The sequence below is a fragment of the Pongo abelii genome, chromosome 19 (genome assembly GCF_028885655.2).
Source record: "Pongo abelii isolate AG06213 chromosome 19, NHGRI_mPonAbe1-v2.0_pri, whole genome shotgun sequence".
Classification (NCBI taxonomy): Eukaryota; Metazoa; Chordata; class Mammalia; order Primates; family Hominidae; genus Pongo; species Pongo abelii.
Window position 1 is genome coordinate 72388511 of NC_072004.2, and position 13088 is coordinate 72401598.

The window sequence follows — 13088 nt, forward strand, 5'->3', positions numbered from 1 at the left end:
GCACAGGACCAGGCCTGAGGCTTGCTGGGGAGAGCAGCCTCCAGTTTGCAAGAGGTCCCTGGGGGCCAAGGTGAGCCTGCTAAGGCTGGGACTATACCAAAGAAACAATCACACAGAGAAATAAAAAGCTTTATTATTCCCTCTAAGGGATTAATGCCAGGGAATGAATGGTCCCCATACCCCCCACCCCTGGGGGAGACTGACAGAACAGTGCTGGACAACGCATGGCCCCCTCCAGTTTGGGCTGAACTTCCAACCCCTGAAGCCATCACTCAAGCTAAAATGAGCAGTCCTCGTCCTCAGGGAAACAGCCACCTGGGCCAGGCCCACGAATCCAAGCCTCCAAAGCTCTTGGGGACCAGGCCTGGGGGCCACCACGGCTGGGCAAGATTCATCCCTGGCCACCAGCCACTCTAGAGGGGCTGGGCCCCAACCCAGGAGACCTCTCACACACAGTGAAGGCTGGGACAGAGCTGCACGCTTGGGGGTGCCTGAAGGTCCAGAAAGAGCTGCAGGATCAGGGGCCGGAGGACCCTTGGCTGCAGTGTCTCAAGCTGAGTCGGGTCCGTGGGGCCAGGGCACCCCCTAAGGATCAGATCAGAATCCGAGGTGGAGACATTCCAGGTCAGGGCTGCGGCCCAAAGATGGGCCTACTTGTCAATGAGCCCTCCCTCCTTGAGCTTGAAGTAGAAGAACTTCTCCAGAGCGCTGGCGCAGCGGCAGTACTCGCTGTCCGGGGGGTTGTACTCGCGACAGTTGGCGATGACCCGCTGCAGGTCGGCCACAAAGAGCTTCCGGGTCACGTAGTAGCGGCTTCGCAGCCGCTCAGTCATGGTCTTCAGGTCTGGGGCAGCAGGAGACAGAGCACAGCTTTAAGAGGCTGAGGACCACGGCAGGGCTGTCCACCAGGGTGGGCCCCATGGGGCTGCAGGGCGCAGTGAGGGCAGGAGCAGGTGTGGGGACAGAAGAGGAAGGAAGGGGATGGAATGGAAGGTCCTCACCAATGGGGAAGCGGATGACCTCGTAGTAGTCAGGGGCCTCCGACTTCTTCACAGGCTCCATGAAGGGCCAGGCACTGGGGTGCGACTGGAGAGAAGAGCCGAGCTGGGAACAGCCCTACTGCGCCCATGCCAGCCCGAGACCACCACCCACCCCACACTGCATCAAGAGGCCATAGCCATTGGTGCAGGGGCCCTGGAAAGGAAACCTGGTCTCCCCACCTTGATTTGGGCCAGCAGGTTTTTAAGGGTTGTGTAGAGCTGGTCAGGGTCCTTCAGCTCCTTCCTGGGGCGAGAGACACCAAGTCTGAGGCTCCAAGTCCCTCTGCCCCACCCCCAACCTGGCTCCTTTGACAAACACTCACCCCTTCTCCTTCCCCAATGGCTTCCAGCCTGTCTCTCCTGCAAAGTGGGAAGTGGGAGAATGTCTCTAAGAATGCCGGTCCACACCCCAAGCAGCTTGCCCCCACTACCCCGCAACTGAGACCCCTGCTTACGAATGCCGGGAACGCTCTCCACAGGGATCTGCCTCACACCCTCCTTGAAGCAGCTGAGCCCCGGGTAGACCTTGCGGATCTGGGCCTGTTTGCGCTCAATCAGCTTCTTGATGATCTGAGGGAAGGAAGGGACTGAGGGGCCAACTCCAGCCCCAGCAACAACCCCTCCCAGGGCCACAGTCGGAGCCACTGGCTGCACCCACCCAGCTGCAACGCCACCTAATCCAGCACCTCCCCTCATAACTTCCCCAAGGGAGCAGAGCAAGGAACCAAGATCCTGGCCTGTCCCCTCCTCACTTACGCACATACATGCATGTACACGTAGAACAGGTCTACACACGTGTGCTCGCCCTCTGCATGCCCATTCATGAAAAATCCCACAGATGCGCACGTGCGCACACCACCTCTTTCTGCTTCTTGATGATGTGGGACAGCTCCGTGTAGGGGATGCGGGGATTCAGCTCACACTCCATCAGCGTCGCTCCCTCGTAGTCCTTGATGTAGCCCAGGTAGCGGCTCTTAGGCACCTTGATGTCCTTGGAGAAACCCTGAGGGGTGGATGGTCATAACCCAGTCCATCCATAAGTATTTCCCAACTTCTGTAGTCCCTCTCCTGGGAGCACCAGAGGGGTGGCACGTGCCATGTGCCACTTCCTGCTCCTGAACCTCCTCCTGGTTCAAACTGTCCCTGGAAAGATCCCAGGTCAGCTGCCCACTCCTGACTCATCCCAAAGAACCCCCCAGTCCTCCAGCCTGCTCTACTGGCCCCCCAGTTCCTCCAGCCTGCTCTACTGGCCCCCCAGTTCCTCCAGCCTGCTCTACTAGCCCCCCAGTTCCTCCAGCCTGCTCTAGTGCCCCCCTAGTTCCTCCAGCCTGCTTTACTGGCCCCCTAGTTACTCCAGGATGCTCTACTGGCCCCTCAGTTCCTCCGGCCTGCTCTACTGGCCCCACAGGCCCCCATTCTCCCCTGGGGCAGTGGCAGCAGAGGAAAGAAGATAGGCATGGAGACCTTCCTGGCAAGTGTCAGGTGAAGTAGGGATGCAAAGGGACTCCTACTCCATCCACAGAGGGGCTGGACAGAATTACCCCAGGCTCCAGGCAAAGGACCGGTGTGGGACGAGGCTACGGGTCACCTGCTTTTTGAAGTAGCCGATGGCGTACTCGTCGGCGTAGGTGAGGAAGTAGAGAATGTTGTGCTTGATGTGATACTCCTTCAGGTGGTTCATCAGGTGGGTCCCATAACCCTGTGGGGGAGGGGAGCAGGACTCACTATGAGCTGAGGATGGGCCTGGTGCTGGAGAGATCTCAGAGGCCAGAGCAGAGCCGGTAGATTGGAAAGGAAGTAGGGAGAGCGAGAGCATCCAGGCAAAGAGGAAGAAAGGCAGCTGACAGAGAAAGGGGAGTTTATGGGGAGAAAGTGAAGGGTGCGGGCTTTCTAAGCTCACTCTGGGCCAGGTGCAGTGCTTCCTGTTTTACAGATCGATTCTCAAATTAACCCCAGAGACGAGTATTACCACCTTTATTTTAAAGAAGAGAAAACCGAAACTCAGCTACGTTAGGAAATATGTTCAAGGTCAGGCTGCCAGCCGTGGCAGGGCCGGGTCCAAACACAACACAGGCCACTGATTCCCAGTCCCTGGGCCTCAGAGTTGGGAGAAGAGGGAGAGGGAGCCACCAGAGGCCTGAGCAGCAGGAGCAATGCCTCCCACACATCAGGGCCAATGAGGCACCACACAGATCTGAGGTATGTGACACACAGAGCCAGACACCCTATGAGTGGGTCTGTTGTAACAAAGGACAGAAGCCAAGACTATCAGCATAGGGCTACTGTAATAATGATTAGTTCGGCTGGGCGCAGTGGCTCATGCCTGTAATCCCAGCACTTTGGGAGGCCCAGGTGGGTGAATCACTTGTGGTCAGGAGTTGGAGACCAGCCTGGGTGAAACCCTGCAACACAGTGAAACCCTGTCTCTACCAAAATACAAAAGTTAGCCAGATGTAGTGGTGCATGCCTGTGGTCCCAGCTACTTGGGAGGCCAAGGCAGGAGTATCACTTGAGCCTGGGAGGTCGAGGCTGCAGTGAGCCCTGATCATGCCTCTGCACTGCGGCCTGGGTGAGAGAGACCCTGTTTCAAAAAAATAAATAAAAAATTAAAAGTAAAGTAATTAATTCCCCCATGTATATAAATATTCTTGCGATGAAGAAAACCCAAGTCCACAGGTCCACCAAAGTGTGGCTGCCGCTTGGGCTCTGTCTGTCAACAGGTGGTTTCCTGATCCAGTTATCAAAGTATGGCTGCCACCTTGTGGGGATGTGAGGAACGGGCCACTAACTAAGAGAAGAGCAAGGGGCTGCTGCATCCCACACATCCCGCTGCTCTGAACTGGCCCAAACTTAGGAGTGGACCGTGGGCTGGGGCCGGGGAGCCGCCCTCACCTTGACCTGCTCATTCGAGGTGACAGCACAGAAGACAATCTCCGTGAAGCCCTGGGTGGGAAACATGCGGAAGCAGATGCCACCGATGACCCGCCCGTCCTTGATCAAGGCCAGAGTCTTGTGCTTCCTAAGAGAGAGGGGGGCAAGTTACAGCCCCTGACTGTCCCCTTCAGGTCCCCAGAGCCCTGGAAGTCTGAGCTATAGTCAGGGTTGGGCAGTGAGAAGTAAGAATGCTCGAAGGATGAACCTCAGAAGTGGGGAGCAGGGGATCCCAAATTTTGAGGAGAGAAGAGGCTGAGGAGGAAGGGACCTGGGTATGCTGCCCTGGGGGAGGGGCTCTCTGGGGGACGCACGGGTCAAAGACGAGGCGGGCGATATACTCCTTAGGCATGCGTGGCAGCTGGTGGGAAAAGACATTCTGCAGCCCCACGAGCCACAGCAACACCCGCCGGTTGGCCTTGGGCGTCAGCGAGTTGCCGATGACATGGAACTCGATGATGCCACGGCGCTCCTCCAGGCGGGCTGTCTCATCCCGGGCCGCATTGGCCGAAAGCAGGCTCGTCTGGACACAAAAGAGCGGTGGTGAGCCGGGGTCTCAGGTTGGTGGGGGTCCCCCAACTGGTCAGCAGGTTGGGCTGCCCACCTCAGGCCCCAGCATGGCAGCAGGGTCAGTGATGGTCAGCATGACCTCATTGACCAGCTCCATGGGGATGTCACCCATCACACGGAGCCGCTTGGCATCCTCCAGGGTCAGGTTCTCTGGGAGCTTCCTCTTCTCGCCTATTGGGGAGGCAGGCAAGGTTGCTTAGGATCAGTAAAAAAGGTTTGGGAAGGAGTGAATGAGGGTCAGAGGTCAGGGGTCAAGTATCCACCTGGCATAGGCTCGGCCCCTGCAGAATCCAGACTCAGGGAGCTGTTGCTGCCCCCACCCATGCTGGGGCTGAAGATGGGGGTGCTGGGAACAACCGCTGCACTGACTGAAGCTGAGGAGAGAGAGAGAGAAGTCAGGGACGGGGGGCTGAAGCCGGTGGCAGGTCCCTCAGTGGGATCCAGGGCCTCCAGCCCAGCTGAGCTCTCTTCCACCCAGGAGGCTTAACTCAGCCAGGCAGGCCAGACACCCTACAGAGCGTACCATGGCACATACCTGGCCGGGGCACCAGCTGTGTCCCCTCTGAGGGTGGCATGGTGAAGCCTGACTCCCAGATTGGAGAGTTTGCCCCATAGATCTCCTCCTCCAGCATGGACAGGAATCTGTAGGGAGGACACAGTCTGTCCCACAACTCTGTTCTCCAGGGTGCAGCCTGGGCCAGGCAGCAGAGGGACTGGAGGCTGGTCAGAGACAGACCCTGCTCTTAGGGAACTGGGGACCTGAAAGAGGGGACAGCCTCTGTCTTCTGGGAGCCTCCAATTGAAGGTAAGAGGACAGGACACATCCAGGACAGAGATCAAAGAGGCTCAGCTTCACCATGCTGTGTGGCACAGGGAGACAGGTCTGAGCTGATGTCATCCTGTGCTGTGTGGCCAGGCAGGGCACCTTGTCACCCTGAGTCCCCTCACTGCCCTCAGTATCAAAATGGGCTCAGACTCCACCCCACCTTGCCATCTCTTGTTCCCACCTGATGGCAGGGGGCACTAGAGCCAGGATTAGTCAGTGAGGGTTTTTTGAACAGGGGAGTTATGACCCAGATTTTAAAAGGTGTGGCCAAACAGAAGAAAATGGTACAGAAAAGACCAGAACAGGAGTAGAAATTGGTTTCACTTCAAGCATAAGCTCTGGTTTCTTGGAGAGCTGTGCAGGGAAGGAGTCTGAGGCTGTGTCCAGGCCCCCATGGGAAACAATTAGTAACGTCTACTGGGGCGTAGGGTGGGGTGGGGGCAGCGTTAGCTTGGGCTATGTACCTGCCATCCCCAGACTAGTACTAGCAAGTTGCTTCTGGGCCATGGGCAAGTCTGCCAGGTAGACGCCCAGATCCCAGAAGGCCCATGGAGGGAGAGGAGGGACCAATCCAGGAAGCCTTCCTGGAAAAAAGGGGACAACAGGGAGGATGTGAACTTGGGGCCAAATCCTGATAGGCCAGAAGGAGCCTTACTTGGGGAAGTGAGTGAGGATGAGGGTCCTCTTCTCAGGCACCAATTTGTCCTTCTCCACTCGGAACTTTTCCAGCAGCTGCCGGCGGGTAACAGTGAAAATGGACCGGAGAAGGCTTCGCCCAAAGACGTGAGTGGTTTCGTAGCGGGGGAGGCTATCACAGCTTTGGGGCACGTGGCAGTAACAGAGCCATCTGGAGTAGGGGGTCGAGGGGGAGACAAGTGAGGGCGGAAACCACTGAACCCAGGCTGGGCCTGCAAGCCTTCCCCGAAGCTGCCCCTGGCTGGGCCTACCTGGTGTAATTGACCTTGTAGGTAGCCACGTCCTCAGCCTGAGACCTCTGCCGAAACTGGGCAGGTGTCTCAAGCTTCCAGTAGTTAAGGCAGAGCAAGAACATCTTTGAGAGCTCGAACATCGTCTGCCGCTCCCGGGGAGCCAGGTGACTAAACTTGTACTGCACAAAGTTCAGCACACCCTGAGAAGGGGTGGGTGGGGAATAAAACCAGGAATGAGGTGTGAGCAGCCCGCAGGGCCTTCTTAGACAAAGGAAGATGCTCCCTGAGGCCAGGGACAAGGTTCTCCTTCTCCTCTCTCTTGGGTGCTCTCTATAGAAAAGCTCTGCCCCCTCCCTACCGCCATGCCCACCCTGAGGTTAGCACAGAACACCCTCCCTTCTCTGAACCTCCCCCTTGTTCTCAGCTTGAGGAGGATGGAGAACACAGGCTCCCCACTCCTCCAAGCTGTCCCCAATTCTCCTATCTGCTATCTCCAATTCCCTTATCTCACCTGCTCAATATTAGGTTTCTCAAATGGAGGGCTGCCCAGGGACCCCTCCACCACGGGCCGGGTCATCTGCAGGATGCATTTCCGCAGTAGCTGGAGAGAAGAGGAAGGGGGCATAGAGGGGAGCGGGGCAGAGCTGCAGACAACCCCTCAAGGCCCCACCTCCTTCACTCACACCCTCCTTTAGTGGAAGCTCACCTTGAAGAGGTAGAAATAGACCTGCTTGGTGTCTGTGTCCTCTTCCTTGTGAACAGACATGAAGAGATTCTCCACATCCACCACCATCCCCAGCAGTCGGTTTATCTCATCCTCTGACACATTCTCCAAGTGGGATACGTGGTCAGCTGCAAGACAGATGGCAGAGTTAGGAAAAATTGATAGAAGAAATCAAGGCTTCTTGATCCTCTTCACAGCCAAGCAAGATACACACTCTGTCCCTCCAACCAGTGTGACCAACAGTGAGACTGACTGCTCCGATATCAACCGTTGGGTTGCCTGTGCCTGTTCTGGGCTGAGAGATTTCCTTTCTCCTCCCTTGGTGCATACACACCCCCCAACCCAATCCCTCCTTCGAGGCATCTTTGATTTTTTCAGAGATGAAGCTTTGTAGCACTTGTCACCCTGTCCAAGCAGGACCCAGCACCTGCCCCCAGCTCCAAGGGCACTGACTGCCTTACCCAAGGGGTGCTCACAACTGCGGCACAGCTCACTCAGGTTGGCAGCTGGCTGCTGCAGATCCATGCGGGGTGCAGTGGGGGGCTTGGGGTTTTTCCAGCCATTACATTTACAGGTTTCATTGGCCTGGAGGCGGAAGGATCAGTCAATGACCTATACCTCTGGGGCAAGAGCCGCTCCGCAGCCAGAGCTTTGACCCCATTCCCACCCGAGCCCTGGGATGCCCCAAGCCCCGCCCCTTCACCCCAGGCCCCGCCCCCACCTTGCAAGCCGAGAAGACCCCTAGCTTCTCAAGCTTCTTGGCGCGCGGCAGCCCCCGGACTTGCGCCTTCCTCTGACTGGCGCGCTGCTGCTGGCTCAGGCCAGGTCGAGCAGGATCCCCCCCGCTCCCGGCCCCCCCACTTCCTACCCCGGGCCCCCCAGTTCCTGTGCTGCTGGCTGGGGCTGCAGCTGGGGCAGGGGCTGGTGCCGGAGTGGGAGTCGGAGTCGGGGCTGAAGCCGGGCTGGGTGCAGGAGTCGGAGTTGGGGCAGGGGCTGGGGACTGAAGGGGCCGGGGCTGCGCAGCCGGGGCCGGGGTCGGGGCCTGGGAAGGTTCCGCCATGGCCTCCCCCGCAGCGGAGAGCGGCGCCGCGCTCCCAGCCCTAGGGCCGCATGGGCAACCGGCGCTCAGTGCGCAGGCGTTGCTGCGCGGCGCATGACGGGAGTTGTAGTCTTCCCGCGCCTTCACCACACTGCCTCTAGCTTCCAGACTTTTCTGTCCTGTCTCTTGGCCCCTGACAGCCAAGTGAGGCCTGAGTGAAGGCCCCACATTGACCCCTCTTCACTTGTAATCTCTTTTAATGGAGTCCGGGAGAGTCACGATGGCTGTCCTCTTGGGGACAAGGAGTCTTGGGGAGAATCGTGGGGTCTGCCTCTTTCCCGCGCCTCTCTCCCACTAAACCCCCTCCCCCAACTCCCGCACAGGCCCTGCCCCACGCGGCTCCGGACACGGAATTGCAGCTGCGGTAGAGATGAAACGTAGCAACAGTTCTGCAATAGTGTGGTGGTGACTTGGGTGTGTTCTCCTCCTGACATTCACCTGCACCTTTTTGTGCGCTTTTCAGTATGTATGTATTTAATAGTATCACTCAACAAAAAGGAGTTTATCAGGCCGGTGGCTGGCTCACGCGGGAGGATCGCTTGAGCCCTGCAGGAGTTCGAGACCAGGCTGGGCAACATAGGGAGACCCCCATCTCTACAAAAAAATAAAAAGTAAAGTTTATAAGCCGGGCGAGGTGGCTCACGCCTGTAATCCCAGCACTTTGGGAGGCCAAGATGGGAGGATTGCTTGAGCCCAGGAGTTCGAGATTAACCTGGGCAACATAATGATACCCTCTTAAAAAAAATAATAATAATCAAATAACAGCACCAGAGGCATAGCTGTGGTTATGATGGTCATCAAGAAGGCTACTGACGTGGAGGGTGAGGCAGAGGAGGGTGAGGTCTTTCTCTGTGCACTGGGAGCCACTCTCCTGAAGCCCCAACTGCGTCTTCATCTTTGTGGCCCCAGAGCCCAGACCACAGCCTGCAGCACAGGAGGCCCCGGGGGAGATTAATGCAGCCGGAGAAACCAGTCCACCTCCTCGTGTCGTGTGTCCGCGTGGGGTTGTGGGTGGTCAGGGAGAGGTGGGGTGGATGACCCAGGAAGGCCGCCCTCCCCTGGCTCTGTCTGGGAACAATCCTTGCCCCAGGCCTGGTCCTTAGAAGGCAAGACAGCCCCCTTCCAGCTGGGGGATCAATCTGCTGTTGGCTGCCCCAGGGTCCGGCTCCCTCGGGTCTGGCCTGGTCGTGGATCCAGTTCCTTCACAGCTGCGGCCTCCGCGGGTCCACTAACGAAGGTGGGGAAGGGCGGAGAAAGGGTCCGAGTCTGGGATGAGAGCAGCTGCGGGCGCGCCAGGGCGCTGACAGTCTGGCTCTTGGAGGTAAGATGGGCGTGGCTGATCCCGAACTCCGCCTGCGTTTGCGGAAGCGAAGGGAACCGAGTGAGCGGAGCTGAGCTAGGCTAGGCCGCGCGAGGTCCCTCCTCTCCGGGCGTCCGTGCGCCTAGCTCTGCGCTCGGAGCCTCGCGCCCTTTGACAGCAGTTAGTTGCTGACTCGGATGCAGAGGGTCGGTAACACCTTCTCCAACGAGAGCCGGGTGGCATCGCGGTGTCCCAGCGTGGGCCTTGCTGAACGGAACCAGGTGGCCACAATGCCGGTGCGGCTGCTCAGGGACAGTCCGGCAGCTCAGGAGGACAATGACCATGCCAGAGACGGTTTCCAAATGAAGATGGATGCCCACGGCTTCGCCCCGGAGGAACTGGTGGTGCAGGTGGATGGCTAATGGCTGATGGTGACCGGACAGCAGCAACTGGACGTCAGGGACCGGGAAAGGGTCAGTTACCGCATGTCACAGAAGGTGCACCGGAAAATGCTCCTGTCCAACCTGAATCCTACCGCCATGACCTGCTGCCTGACCCCCTCCAGGCAGCTGTGGGTCAGAGGCCAGTGTGTGGCGCTGGCTCCCTGAAGCCCAAACAGGACCATCCCCGAGACTCAGGAGTCTCGGCTCTAAGGCTTCCAACCTGACCCGGTAAACAAACGACACGATGTGCAGCAGCCTTGGTGTCCGTTGCCTTTTCTGGGGATGCGAATCAGAGGTAGAGGGACTGGCGGCACAGGAGGCAGGAAAGGCACCCTCAAGGTGGTGGTCCACCAAGAATCAGGCCTCTGCGGGCAGATCACTTGAGGCCAGGAGTTCGAGACCAGCCTGGCCAACATGGTGAAACCCCATCTCTACTAAAAACACAAAAATTAGGCGTGGTGGTGTGCGCCTGTAATCCCAGCTGCTCGGGAGGCTGAGCAAGAGAATCGTTCGAACCTGGGAGGTGGAGGGAGGTTGCAGTGAGCCAAGATCCTGCCACTGCACTCCAGCCTGGGCCACAGAGTGAGACTCTATCTCAAAAAAAAAAAAAAAAAAAAAATGCTGGGCGCAGTGACTAACGCCTGTAATCCCAGCACTTTGGGAGGCCAAGGCGGGTGGATCACTTGAGGCCAGGAGTTCGAGACAAGCCTGGCCAACATGGTGAAACCCTGTCTCTACTAAAAATACAAAAATTAGCAGGGCGTGGTGGCGGGTGCCTGTAATCCCAGCTACTTGGGAGGCTAAGGCAGAAGAATCGCTTGAACCCAGGAGGTGAAGGCTGCAGTGAGTTGAGATCGCACCACTGCACTCCAGCCTAGGTAACAGAGACTCCGTCTCAAAAAAAAAAAAAAAAAAAAAAAGAAAAGGGAATCAGGCCTCTGTGGCCCTGGGAGAAATTGGAGGAGAGTATGGCTTTAGCTGAGCAGCAGCTCCAACAAGTAGCAGCAGAGAGCTGAGTGCCCAGACCTGATTCCAGAACCAGTAGAGAGCTGGATTGGGGCAACTTGGATGTGGTGTAGAGGGGTGATGTGGACAGAGGTGGTGAGGAAAGCCAGTGGCTGCAGTCTTGGCCTTAAGACCAGTTCAGTGTTCCAGGGGCTGTTGGGATTCCTTCCTCTTCAGGAAGAGAGAGAGGATCCAGACCCTCTCACTGGTAAAGACCAACCAAAAAAACCCAAAGAGGTTGTTTCTGGTGTTTCAGAGACTAATGATCATCAAATACACACTGCATGTCACCCCAGTATGATCCGGTAGGTGGGGGAGGGGAAGGGAGGTGGAGAAGTGAACATGGGCCCTGAAACTTCAAACTTGGTCAGCCCAGGTCAGCTACCTCATCTGAGCTGCTAACAGTAAGAGCCTCTTTCTCTTGGTTACCATGACCACCAGCATCCCCTCATATTAGAAGGGAAGATTTTGTTTAACAAGATTCAGTGGTTCATTTTAAATCAACTTCAACTATAGAGGGCACTGTCTGATAAACTGCCAGAGAAAGACAAGGAAGACAATTGTGAGGTCGATCGATCGGCTGACTATATTGACAAGATACTGATTGGTTACATGTTGAAGAAAACATACAATACAAAATACAGAAAAAGTCGGTTCCGTCCCCTCCCACTCCCCCCCTTACCCACCCACCCCCAAATACTCATCATCATGATTTGGTCAGAACAGGGCTCAGAGCCAGAGGTCGGGGTGACCGAGGGTGGAGGGGTTGTGGGCAATGGGTTCGTGGCTGTCACAATAATGCTGTGATAATGCTGTGGTTTCCCAGCAGGGAGGTGGGGGCGGGGAGGGGGCTGCAGCCTGATGAGAGCCGGCTGAAGGAAGAGCTGCCACTCCCTTCCTAAGCCCCTTCCCAAGGTCTGCCCCACTGCCCAAACCCAAGACCACTCCGAACAAGGTGAGGATGTGGATGCTCTTGCTGGGTCCGCTGTTCCGCAGGAGGGAAAGAAAGGGTAGCTGCACTGACCCCACTGTCCCCATATACAAGGGTGTGGGGACAAGAGCATGTGGCTACTCCCAGCAAGGGAAAATGGGAGAGCAGTAGAAAGGGGAGGAAGTGGGAAGAGCAGAAGATCATATATATTAAAAAAGTGACTTAAGACTTAAAATTGAATTAGTATTTGTACAGAAAGGTGCAGGTGGAATAACTCACTCCAGCCTATGATCAAAATTATATGGAGAAATCATGGTGGACCCCTCCCCCTGCCCCCCTAGTGGTGGCCCGAGTCGTTAAGTGCGATTGGTTAGAGTGGATTCCAGTCGGGTCATTCAGGCGGAGGAGGCGGGGGCAGCGGGCAGGCAAGGGGGGCTCAGTTGCTGCAGCACTGGCTCCGGCTGGCTGGGTTGTTCTCCTGGAGGTCCACACCTCGGTTTCGGCCTGGAGCACCAGTTGCATTCTGGGGCTCGTTCTTGGGAAGCTTCTTAGCTGTTTGGGAGGGGGAAAAGTGCATTTGTTGGGGGTACCCCAATAACTCTCCCAGTTCCACTGGAGCAGATTCTGGCCTTTATACCCAATCAGTGATAACTCACATATTGAGGGTTTCTATGTGTCAGGTGCATTCTGATTGTTTTCAGGAAACTGCAGCAAAGAAAGGTTAAATAACTTGCCCAAGACTACAGAGCTAATGAGTGGTAGAGCCAGGATCTGCAACCCAGGAAGGAAGATTCCAGAGCCAAATGAGCTAAAAACTCCTAGGCAGTGGGTAGGGGTAGTGATGGCAGGCTCTGAAATGGGTGGCAGGCTACAGGCTCAGAGAGTGAAATGTTGAAACTCTGGCCCAGGCTTCAGGAATTTCTCGGGTGAACAACCAACATCTACATCTGGGAGTCAGGTGACGATGAAAACAATTTTATCAGAAGGTTAAAACTGGTGAAGGGGGCTGGACGCAGTGGCTCACGCTCGTAATCCCAGCACTTTGGGAGGCCGAGGCGGGTGGATCATGAGGTCAGGAGATCGAGACCATCCTGGCTAACACTGTGAAACCCCGTCTCTACTAAAAATACAAAAAATTAGCTGGGCGTGGTGGTGGGCGCCTGTAGTCCCAGCTGCTTGAGAGGCTGAGGCAGGAGAATGGCGTGAACCCGGGGGGTGGAGCTTGCAGTGAGTCGAGATTGCGCCACTGAACTCCAGCCTGGGTGACAGAGCGAGACTCCATCTCAAAAA

At 56.8% G+C, this 13088-nt stretch overlaps 3 protein-coding genes across 8 annotated transcripts in view; 1 reads left to right on the top strand and 2 right to left on the bottom strand.

Moving 5' to 3' along the window:
- Positions 1-113: 113 nt before the first annotated feature.
- KAT2A (lysine acetyltransferase 2A) lies at positions 114-8153 on the bottom strand. 2 transcript variants are annotated; one of them, XM_024234413.3, is made up of 18 exons: positions 7742-8153; positions 7482-7605; positions 7003-7148; positions 6808-6897; positions 6315-6496; positions 6023-6214; positions 5077-5183; positions 4805-4915; positions 4576-4712; positions 4286-4494; positions 3933-4059; positions 2629-2739; positions 1900-2043; positions 1496-1610; positions 1364-1400; positions 1221-1284; positions 1002-1086; positions 114-844 (listed from the first exon to the last, which is right to left on the bottom strand). In XM_024234413.3, exons 1-18 carry the CDS (start codon positions 8078-8080, stop codon positions 651-653), a joined length of 2514 nt encoding a protein of 837 aa, XP_024090181.1. In that variant the 5' UTR covers positions 8081-8153; the 3' UTR covers positions 114-650. The 2 variants fall into 2 exon arrangements, with proteins under 2 accessions (XP_024090181.1, XP_063574281.1); XM_063718211.1 differs by having other exon boundaries at positions 7889-8145.
- On the top strand, positions 8091-10741 carry HSPB9 (heat shock protein family B (small) member 9). The gene is given in 2 exon segments (XM_054546423.2): positions 8091-10017; positions 10019-10741. Coding segments are annotated over 2 exon segments (477 nt in total). The 5' UTR covers positions 8091-9616; the 3' UTR covers positions 10095-10741.
- Positions 10742-11430: 689 nt separating this feature from the next.
- The window catches only part of RAB5C (RAB5C, member RAS oncogene family), a 30249-nt gene continuing 28591 nt past the window's right edge, over positions 11431-13088 (bottom strand). For 4 of the 5 annotated variants that reach the window (XM_054546239.2, XM_054546240.2, XM_024234294.3 and 1 more), the window contains one exon: positions 11431-12350. In XM_054546239.2, the coding sequence (XP_054402214.1) occupies positions 12235-12350 (116 nt within the window). In that variant the 3' untranslated portion in view covers positions 11431-12234. 5 annotated transcript variants of the gene reach the window in all.